General features: G+C 35.9%; 1 protein-coding gene across 1 annotated transcript; it reads left to right on the top strand.

Moving 5' to 3' along the window:
* The first annotated feature begins 4,729 nt into the window (after positions 1-4,729).
* CD69 (CD69 molecule) lies at positions 4,730-11,510 on the top strand. Its single transcript, XM_050746820.1, has 5 exons — positions 4,730-4,909; positions 7,600-7,722; positions 8,754-8,953; positions 9,320-9,423; positions 10,404-11,510. Exons 1-5 carry the CDS (start codon positions 4,846-4,848, stop codon positions 10,513-10,515), a joined length of 603 nt encoding a protein of 200 aa, XP_050602777.1. The 5' UTR covers positions 4,730-4,845; the 3' UTR covers positions 10,516-11,510.
* Positions 11,511-12,036: the final 526 nt, after the last annotated feature.

The raw sequence follows: 12,036 nt of genomic DNA, 5'->3' as shown, positions 1-12,036 counted from the left end.
TTCTGTCTTCAGTTTCTACCCATTTCCTCTTACTCTCCTGAGAAATGTCTCCTGCCACTGCAGCTTGAATAAATTTATTTTCTTCCTATGGAATTTTTAACCTAAACCTTTCATTTGGCAAACAATCCAGTATGACAATATAATATATCAGATTTTTCAGAGTCCAAGTTTATGTGTACACAAGCACTATATTTTACCTTTACCATCTCAAGCCAAAAAGAAGAAAATGCCAGCTCACACTTTCCAAGGTCATTTTTTGTATTTCAGACGTTCCATTGAAGAGGAAAATTAGAAAGTTCAAAGACCTGAAGAGGAGAGAAGGTTGGAAAGTGTTTAAAACTGGAAATCCCCCATTTACTCATGGTTACCTTCATTGACCCTTTACGGTAAACAATTCAAAAACACACAGGCACCTGCAGGTTAAAAATAAGTTTTACCAATTTGAGTAATTTGTATTAATTTGAAAGAGGATGATGCATTCTAAATTGAAGTTTTGATTCACAACAAGATTAAAGCCATTCAGAAACCTAAATCACCCATTGAAAGGAAAGAAAAAAAAAAACAAAAAGATGAGCAGGTTGTCTCCGGAAATTGTCTAAGGTCGGAAGTCTGTGGTCCCTTTTCACATGTACCCAAAAGCATCCTGCTGGTGCAGCTGTCTGATAAGCACAGTGTACCCCACCTTCTCTGCACACTTTGCATCTAGCTCATATTACCTCATCTTTATTTCCTGTCTGACGTCTCACCCCGGATTCTACATATAAGGTCACACCGGAAGGAAAGCTGCATTGGGTGCTGGTGCTCTGAATGACTTTTGCCAACTTTGTCCCCACACTAATTTCTCTAAGCCTCAGTTTTCTCAGCTACACTATGAAATGTGAATGATAATCTCTGCCCTAAAAAATATCACCTACTTTTTTAACATATCATTTATGAAAGACGACACATAAAATGTCTCCCTAAAAATGGAAAGTTACGTATTATTGCCATCTGTGTTTTATAAAGAGGTTGAAAAGGGTTTGTTTGCACAAGATTTGTTTCTTCATGTGTTTCTTTCTTTCTTTCTTTCTTTCTTTCTTTCTTTCTTTTTTTTTAAAGAACTAAACCCATCAGGGCTGACCACAAGAACTTTGCTTCCGTGTTTTGATAAATAAGGGGTACTGAAGAACCCCTCTGACCCCCAAATCTCTCCCACACTGCATCTTGACCCTCTACACTTTGCTTTGTTTTTCTCTGGAATTTCACATGTAGAGATACGTTCCTTTGGCTTAACAAGTATTGATTACTACCATGGGCATATAGTTTATTGTACCTAAGAGGACATTCTCACAAGTGAAATAGCATACTCTTCATAATTACTGAAATAGCATGGCGTTAATAATTACATGTTGTTAAAAATTAACAACAGGTGTCAGCTAGGACAATGCCAAGCAACCACTATTCACTGTGAGTTTAAATTGATTGCTTTCTCAAATTAAAAGAGATTTCTTACACTTAAGAAAAATAGAATTGTGGGAGGGAGGGAAGATAAATGAAGAAAAAGTTAATTTTTCAACAAATTCAGGCTCTTGCAGAAGACCTTGATCGGCATGGGGCCCAGTGGATATCCAGGAGGCCACTGACAACTATATGCTTGGTACATTGGCTACTTTTTTCTTGCAGTGGCTGCCTCCTCCCACGCACCCAAGTACTGATTTCAACAAAATACTTGGGCTGTCCTCATTAAAAAAAAAGCAGAGAAGGGCCAGGAGCGGTGGCTCATGCCTGTAATACCAGCATTTTGGGAGGTGGAGGCAAGAGGATCATCTGAGGTCAGGAGTTCGAGACCAGCCTGGCCAACATGGTGAAACCCTGTCTCTACTAAAAAAAAAAAAATACAACAATTAGCCGGGTGTGGGGGTGGACACCTGTAATCCCAGATCCTCAGGAGATTGAGACAGGAGAATCGCTTGAACCCGGGAGGCAGAGGTTGCAGGGTTGCAGCGAGCAGAGATCACACCATTGCATTCCAGCCTGGGCAACAAGAGTAAAACTCCATCAAAAAAAAAAAAAAAAAAAAGAAGAGAAAAATGACTGTAAAATAAAGTTAATAGATTTTGATCAATGTCATAATGTTTAAAAATATTTTCTCAAAATAAGATTTCTAGGTATCATTTTTCTGTGGCTTAGGGCATATATGCAAAATATATATTATATGTAACATATATATAAAAACGTGTGCATGTATGTGTGTGTGTGTGTGTATATGTGTGTGTGTTTGTGTGTGTACACGCATCCATTAACTTGATTACGGTTGAAGCAGCAAGAAACCTTGAACCCATGAGTCTTAGTACCATGAAACCTGTTAGAGGTGGTTGTAGGAGACTGCAATTTCCTCTGTCTCTTTCTCAGACGGAGAAGAGACACATTACATCAGCAATTATGCTGTGAGCTCTCAGTTATTATCTCTGAATGCCTTACATCGAATGAGGAACTTTCTCTTTTCATGACGTGTATCAGACTGTCACTCCCTTACATATCATTGAATGCATAATGTGTACCAAATACTATGTTAAAAAAATTTAGAATTCATAATTTTTCTTCATAGAAACCTTATAAATTGGATATTATATTTTTAGTTTACAGGTAACAAAGCCAAAACTCAGTGGACTTGTATGGTAAATTTCCTGAGGCACTACTGGTTTACTGCACAGACCTTCATTCTTTTCCTTAAAGAAGCTAAACTTCTTTTTGTTTTATAGAGTATGTTCTAGCTGTTGTTCTTTCTGTTCTCAGATTTTCAATGGTTAAATCTTTCCTCTCATTTTTATTTAATTCCACCTATGACCTCCTCAACAAGACCTATATAAATGACCTCACATCTGTCCTTATGTATTACCTTGTTCTTTGCATGTAGCAGTCTAAGGTCATACACTTCTCAACCAAACAATCCTAAAAACCCCAAATAAATAGTACTCCATATTTTAGAACTATTAGAGTTTTATACGTATTTTTCATTCATTCACTCATTCAGTAACGGCATGGAATTCATACTAGATTCCAGTTACTATGGCAGGTGTTAGAGGCACAGAGGAGACAAGTCAAAGCCCTTGCCCTCAAGCAGCTTACAGTCTAGTAAGGGAAACAGATAATAAACCATGATATAATATCAGATATTTACAGCGATCTGTAGAGGCAGAGTGGGAGGTTCTATTTTACATATAACAGCAACTGACAATTTCTCTGAGCAGGTGGCAGCTGAAGAGTGAGTCGGTTAAAGGGAGAGCGAGACATGCAGGGAGATGGAAAAAGAATCTTTCAGAGAAAATGTAAAAGCCTTGTAGTGGTAGGATGCTTGGCATTTTTAAGGAGGAGGTTTCTGTCAGAGAGGATACTGAATAACAGGAAAAATGGTAAGAGAGGTAACCAGGGGCCATATTATGTATAAAGCATTCTCAACTATTAGGTCTTTGGATTTTACGGTACATTTGATAGGAAGCCTTTCAAAGTGCAGTGGGGGGAGGAGTTAAATGCTTCACCAAAATGATATGACTTAATTATAAAACAATGGTTCTAGCTGCTATGTGGAAAAGGGACTAAGAAATTGACTAGAAAATAGAATGGAAGCAAAGGGAGCCTTTAGGGTCAACGTGTACCTCTTTGTGTCTTAGGTAGACAAATGCATCTAATGGTCCACCTAACTTTTCTAGATGATAACTTCCAACCCACCTATACATAACATTTCAGCAAGGCTTTACTCTGAAAGCAGAATGTCTTTATTCTAAATCAGTGATATTAATAATAAAATTTTGGGCACCAAGATTGTTAATCAGAGTGATATTTTGATTTCCCTCCTTAAATCCCCACACATAGCTTTCTGCATTCATCTTGTGTTGACTGTCATTACTTCTCTGAATGAGACTGATACCACAGCAATGTTTTAAATAATAATCCTACTTCAAATGACTGAAGTCTCAGAGGTATCTGAAGAGACTAACCTAGAGCACAGGGGGAGAATTGAAGAACATGTTTCTGAGGTGACATAAAAGCAGTCTAAACGACAAGAAAATGTGACAAGAAAATTAGCAGGAAATAAATGAAACAGATAATTTAAGATAAACAATTTTAGAGCCTAGCAAGGAAGTTCCAGACCACAAGCTTTCTGTTTCCTGCATTAAAACAACTTCTTACTACATGATACATCTAGTCGCCAGAGAAGAAGTGAATGACACACTTCCAAAAACCAATTAGTAGCTTTCTAAATAAAACTCTTCCAGGCTGGAGAGAGATCCATGAGCACAGAGATCTTAACATTCATATTCAACAATAAATCCTGGGGCCCCAGACAGTGTCAGATGCATAGCAGGTGTTCAGTAAATATCAGTTAAATGTATGAATAAATGGATGAACGGGATTCCTGGAAAATACTACACTCTCCTTCTCCAAATTATTTTTATCTCAAAGACAGGAATCTCTAACTTTTAATTCTTTACTTAGATTATGCTGTCTCCTAAACTATTTGCGTTTTCTAGAAATTTAGGGCAGGATGTCTCAGAGTCTGGGAAAATCCCACTTTCCTCTTGCTACACCTTACAGTTGTGAGAAAGCGCATTTCAGACAACAGGGAAAACCCATACTTCACCACAACAACACACTATACATTGTCTGGTCCACTGGAGCATAAATTAAAGAGAAACAATGTAGTCAAGCAAGTAGGCGGTAAGAGGAAGGGGGTGGAGACTTCAACAGGGAGTATAAACTCCCTCCAATGCCTCCGAGCCTCAGAGACTGAACAAGAGCTCCAGGAAAGACTTTCACTGTAGATCGACTTGACCTCAGATTAACTAGGGAATCTCGAGAATAAAGATGAGCTCTGATCATTGTTACGTAACAGAGAACAGCTCTTTGCATCCGGAGAGTGGACAAGAAAGTAAGTCAGATCTGATTGCATATTTACTGTCTAGTATCTCCGTGTATGACATATAATAGTAGTTATAGAAGATATACTCTATATATGATGTGTATATGATATATAATCTCTACATGTGATATATAATCTCTATATATGATATATAATCGTAGAGAAAATATACTGCTAATCTCTATATATGTGATATCTAATGGTTGTTAGGGAAGAAAGTGAGGCTTTGTCTTTTAGAGAAGACAGGTTCTTCTTCAGGGAAGAGGTAAATCCCTCTTTATCTATAAGAAGATAGAATATCTGAGATAAGAGAAAGCTGCAAAAATTAATTTCAGAAGATCTTTAAAGATCTTTCTCTTTGCTTTAGTTTATATCATCTCAGTATTTAGATTTAAATAGAAAACTTTCTGCTGTAGGCCAGTTATTCTCCATCATTTTTTTTTTCATATCCATGTGTACATTCTCCAGGAAGTGCTGTCTCCCTTTATGAAAAATTCTATTTTCCACATAAGCAATTCCATTGTTTGCCTTCCTTTGCATCTTTGTCTGCTCTCAGCGTGCCTTATCCTGTGTTCTCATGACAGCATCATGTCGTTGCTGGAAACGGGCAAGTTTGCCATCTTTGAGAGAATAGCTATACGAGCAGATGAAAATTTACAGTGTCCATGTGTAATTTACTAAAAAAAAAAAGTCACAAAAGAATTCCTGAAAATGCAATCTTCTGCTTTGGTATGCTTTATCAGACTTTTTTCCTCCATTTCATCCTTCTAGTTAACCTTTCCAATGTCTGGCTTCAAAGTCTATGTAACTTAGACTTTTTCTTCCTTTCCTTTGTTTCTCATCAAAATATAATCATCCTAGAAATTTTCCTCTCTTCTATTTGTCTATTCTGTCCACCTATCTAGTTTACTTCCTGTTACTGGGATTTTGCCTATTTTTTATACCTTATTTCTGTAAAATTTATTTGAGTTTTTCCATTTATTCCTTTCTCCTTGGTTAATGAGGTACCCTAAAGCATTAGCACTTAGGAATTAGTCTTTACTTGTCAGCAAGAGCTATCTAGTAACAAAGGGATATGTGAGAGACAGCAGAACTAAAACGATCTTGTAGAAAGGCATTATTTTCTAAGCATATGTCTACTATATTAGCTTACTTCCGAAAAACATCAGTTACCTCTCATAAATCCATCCTGTGTTTAAGAACATAAAATTTAGTGTGGATAACAAATGCAAAGCAAGCAAATTTTCAGGTAATCAGGTGAGCCGTTACTTATGGCACAGTTGCGCTGCCAAAAAGAAATAATAATAATAATTACTACTCAATAAAATAGAGAGCATAGCTGAAATAAGGACCTAATGCAGAAATTCTTAACTTTTCCTGATACCATTTCAACTTTCTTTTGAATGTCTAATTTAGGCTGCCCTAGTAGGTGCTTCATTAGTAGGAAGAAGCACTGAACGTCATCTTTGGGTGATTCAATAAGTAGCAAATTGGGTTTATTTTCAACTTCTCCATTAATGTGCGGGACCTGAAACCAAAGAAAAAGTGTTGGGGGAAATGTTTTGTCACCTAGGAGATAAGTCAAACTGTGGGTAACAATAGCCCTCATTAATGGGAGTAAAGTATCATCTGAGAGTCATCTCAAAGCTTACTCCCCAGTTGAGCCAATGGTCTGAGTGAGACCCTGGAGCCCATAGGTTATTGGGGTGTGTTAGTGCTCACTGAGGAGACAGAGCTGTTGCAATACTGAGTTCAAGCAGCACAACTGACTCACATAACGTGAAGTGAAACCAGACAGAGCTCCGAACTTGGTACCTTGGGTAGCAATGGTGGCTTCCGATGATGGTTCTACACAGGTGATAAAAGGAAAATTTACTTTGAGAAGTTGAGAAAATCGAGCTAGATGGCAGCGAAGTAAAGACTTCTCTTGCAAAATCTGAGTGCAGATCTGTGATGGGAAAAAGAGCTTCCAGATAAAGCAAAAGTTGATGTTGACACCAGTACCCAGTAAATTGCTATGAAAAAAGGCAACATCTCTTGGTCCAGTTTACCTTTAGATAAATGTTTGAAGGATAAAAATACATGTGTTTCAGGATATGTCTTATGTAAACTTTTTTAAGTTATGAAAATCATCCATATTGAAAAATCGAATGTTTTTTATTTTGAAACTGTTTTGCATTGTCAGTTACTCAAGCAGCCATTTTACATTTCAGTGTTTGAGAACATAACACGGACCTGTATACTCCTTGTGGGGCCACATGTTAAGAATCTTAACAGCTCATCCTGCAAAATTAAAATCCAAAATCTAAATCACAAAATTCTCTTTTCTCTTTCCTCAGTTATTTACTTAGACTATAGAACAGATATCCTCCTAGAGTTTTTTGTAACTATCAATTATCATTAACATCATATTCCTATTCTAAATCCTTCCACTGAAACACTACTTGTTGGGGAAAAAAAGGCTTTTACTTTGTTTCACCACTGTACAGAGGGTAAATGAAAAAACTTTCACTGAATATTTGGTCTATAATACTGTTACATTTCCTCTATTATTTTAACATCTTTTGAAAAATTTCTATAAAGAGATGGGGAAATTTCATGTCAGGAGATAGGAAATATTAAATTTAAATGCCTGAAAACAATATCGCATATTCCTTCTATAGTCTGCCTGAACTCACCCTCAACTTTCTCCCTTCCAGATGACGCCACCAGCCCCCGTTTCTCAACACATCGTGAAGGATCCTTCCAAGTTCCTGTCCTGTGTGCTGTAATGAATGTGGTCTTCATCACCATTTTAATCATAGCTCTCATTGCCTTATCAGGTGGGTCTGCTCTTCATCAGTTCTTTCAAAGCCTCCCAGCTGTAAGCATTCATGCCCAGCTGAAATCAATATTAGTTTAGTCTACTTAATCAGAAATTGTAGCTAATTTAGAATCATCCCATGTACCATATATGGCCAATTTCCTACTCAATACTAGACATAATTCCACAATCCTCAAATAATTAATGTAATACTTTTATAAGTATTAAAGTATCTATGATTTATATATTACTGTAGAATAAAATTGCATTTGAAAAGACGTTTACATCTAGAATGAAGGGAGCTGATTTGAATTCTGAATAAATAGCTATTTAGCTGGAAAAAAAATGTGAACTTCACATTCATTGATTATGGAAAAAATCGTATCTAAAGTCATAGATTCATCAGGAAATGGTCAGTCTTTTGTGTTTTATCTCAAAGGACACAGAATGGTAGTTCTGAATAATTAAGATTATATTTAAAAGTTCCCAGAGAGTCAGTAGTGATTCGGTATTCAATACCTCCAGCTATACCGAGATATATTTGTGTCTTTTACAAATGGGAATGTTTACCATTTTTTGAGATATTCTCAGCCATATGTCTTTCTGTATTTTGAATTGGTTCCCTAAAAGTTACTCTCTTCATCTTTCCAACCTAGTGTTATAAATACTGCATCTTCAAATTCTTCCACCTCTGCATTCAGATTCAAAACCTTATTTGAAATATATAATGTACTTTACCCTTTCTAGTCCAAAGAAATATCTAGTCCAAATTTTCAGAATTTTTCTATATTTCTGTCATTTTCTGACATTATGGCCAAAGGTACATCCCCTCATCCTCATACCTCCATCCAATGACGATTAGGCTCAATGGAAAATCAGATATGGTCCTGAGAACTTTCTTTCTTCATACCCTTTTCAGAATTCTCCTTTTTAGCTTTTATCCTTTACTTTATCACCACCTAGCACGACATAGCATCCTAAGGCTAGTTTTGCATGCTATGGGTATTTCATTTCTTTTGTTACTAAAACAAAGCATTTTTCTGTTCACAGTGGGCCAGTACAATTGTCCAGGCCAATACACATTCTCAATGCCATCAGATAGCCATGTTTCTTCATGCTCTGATGACTGGGTTAGCTACCAGAGGAAATGCTACTTTATTTCTACTGTGAAGAGGAGCTGGACTTCAGCCCAAAGTGCTTGTTCTGAACATGGTGCTACTCTCGCTGTCATTGATTCTGTTAAGGACATGGTAAGAATGAAAAAAATGATAAAATATTACTATTTTAATTAATATGGCTAATCAGTGGTTTCCTTCTGTTTCTGAGTGGAAGAAAAAAACAATATTGTACCTATTTCAGATGTAGGAAAATATCACCCCAGAGAACCATATGATCAGCCTGAGGTCAAAATGAGATTTACTCACTTTAGTCTTTTAAATTTGACTTGATTGCTTAGCTTCAAAGACCAGAAATCCAAATATGCTGATCCTATATAGAATGAGTCAATGGTCAGATGAGCTGTCATGCCTCAAGTTGCAGCTTTTGAGAAACAGGATTTACTATCTACTTCCCTAGAAGGGTGTTTAATGTAACAACTCCCTTGTGCTTTCTTTAAGAACTTTCTAAAACGATACGCAGGTGGAGATGAACACTGGGTTGGACTGAAAAAGGAGCCTGGTCACCCATGGAAGTGGTCAAATGGCAAAGAATTTAACAACTGGTAAGTCTCCAGAAGCCTCTGGCGAGCATCTCAGGAAAATCATTTTCCTTTTCTCCTTTCAAAGCACTTTAGATACGAAGGCTGAGCTCTTGAAGAGCTCTAACAATCTCTTCTGAATGCGTATACTCAAATTCTTTAATGACAGCCTTTATTATTATTCTTTTTTCTTTATCCACACTTATAATACATAAAATAAATGCTTATAGTAATTTTTCTCAGCAAACTCTAATGTGAGGAATAGATCTGGTTCATTTGGATATATTCTAATGATAATTATGATGATGCAACAAACCCCACTTTCAATGTCACATTTAGTCTTTACTAATGAGATAGTTGTTGGAAAATAAATCCCTCTTACTATTTCTCAGTTTTCATCTCCACAGAATAAAGAATAGTTTCAATGCCTAATTATGAATTTCTATAGACCTGAAAGAAAATTTGCCCCAGAATTAGATACTCTATTTTCATTACTTTTAGTTAAAATACATTTAATGTTTGAAGATCATTTTATAAGTTTGTTGTTGATCATAATACTGATAAAGTATCGAGATTAAAATTCAGGTCTCCAGAAAAGAGATTCCTAATATTTGTCCTATGGTTCCATATCCACAGATGGGCTTCAGGAACCATAAACCCCCTAAAGCTGTATGCACTAGTATGCCTGGCTGTTGGATGCATATAATTTTGTGAAATTATTTATTGAAAAATCTATGAACTCAAAAATGACCAAGAATCACTTCTCTGGTGCCATGCCAACCAAATGAATGGCGTGCTTTCCTCTTACCTCCATATTTTTTTTCCACATACTTTTGTTTTCAATTCTTGTCCATTGTCTCTACAAATTAGTCTATGATTATTTGACTTATGTATCCTGCTGAGAATTTAAAAGAAGCAGAGGTCACCATCTTGAGTTCATTCTCATGTAACTGAATGAAAACAATGAGCTGAAAATAATTGTAAGTTTCTTTATTGTTTGACAGGTTCAACTTGACAGGGTCTGAGAAGTGCGCTTTTCTGAAAAACACGGAAGTCAGCAGCATGGAATGTGAGAAGAATTTATACTGGATATGTAACAAACCTTACAAATCATAAGGAAACATATTCACTTATTGACTATTGTAGAATGGAACTCAAGGAAATCTGTGTCAATGGATGCTGCTCTGTGGTCTGAAGTTTTCCATGCAGACTTTGTGGGAAAAAAAAAAATTTTTGTAGTATCTTGGGAATTTTCTTCCAAACAGAACTATGGAAAAAAGGAAGAAATTCCAGGAAAAATCTTCCTTGTGGGCTCTTGTTGCCATGAGCTGGAAGCATAACAGGTTGACTGATAACCATGCCCAAGAATGAGAAGAATGACTATGAAACCTTTGGATGCACTTTATATTATTTTGAATCCAGAAATAATGAAATAACTAGGCATGGACTTACTATTTATTGCTGAATGACTACCAACAGTGAGAGCGCTTCATGCCTTTGCACTATTGGAAGGAGTTAGATGTTGGTACTAGATACTGAATGTAAACAAAGGAATTATGGCTGGTAACATACGTATTTAGTCATTGAATCCCTTAAACTCAGGGAGCATTTATAAATGGACAAATGCTTATGAAACTAAGATTTGTGATATTTCTCTCTTTTTAGAGAAATTTGCCAATTTACTTTGTTATTTTTCCCCAAAAAGAATGGGATGATCATGTATTTATTTTTTTACTTCCTCAGCCATAGACTGGTCCTTTTCGATGGTACATATTTCTTTACCTTTATAATCTTTTATACATTGTTTTACAGAGAAAAGACATAAGCAAAGAGTATGAGGAATATTTGTAAAACCTAGAAAAGTGTTGGAAAATGTGCAATATGTGATGTGGCAAATCTCTATCAGGAAATATTCTGTAATGTTCAAACCTAGAATAATACTAGTCTTATAATAGGTTTGTGACTTTCCTAATCAATTCTATTATGTGCAATACTTCAATACTTCTTTTAAAATATTTTTATGTGCAATAAAATGTATTTGTTTGTATTTTGTGTTCAGTACAATTATAAGCTGTTTTCATGTATGTGAAATAAAAGTAGAATAAACACAATGGTTTCCAAGAAAGTTCATTCCTTCAAAATACATTTAAAAGTATATACTGTATGAGAAAGAAGAAAACAGAGTACTATAACTTAGAAAAAAATCCCATCTAGGGTAAAACTCTTAGTTTTACAACAGCTTATACATATCAAATTGTTTTCATATACTTATATGCTAAAGGGTGTATGTATGCATATTCATTTTTCTGTGTATAGAAGATGCTCAGTAATAATTACTCATCATAGTCAATGCTCTGAAAGTATCCTGTTCAATTCTGAAGTGCTATATACACTTTAGTTATTTACGTAAAATAATTCAATACATAGAAATGAGGCATAATCTTCATGGGATATTTCAATCAGCAAAAAACTTGATGATGTAGCTTGGATGTGTGTCCCTGCCCAAATCTCATGTTGTATGGTAATCCCCTTTGTTAGGGTGGGGCCTGGTGGGAGGCGATGACATCATGAGAGCGAATTTCTCATGAATGGTTTAGCATCATCCTCTTGGTGGTCTCCTTGCAACAGTGAGTGAGT

Source organism: Macaca thibetana, chromosome 11 (genome assembly GCF_024542745.1).
Source record: "Macaca thibetana thibetana isolate TM-01 chromosome 11, ASM2454274v1, whole genome shotgun sequence".
Lineage (NCBI taxonomy): Eukaryota > Metazoa > Chordata > Mammalia > Primates > Cercopithecidae > Macaca > Macaca thibetana.
This window is presented reverse-complemented; position numbering and strand designations above follow the sequence as displayed.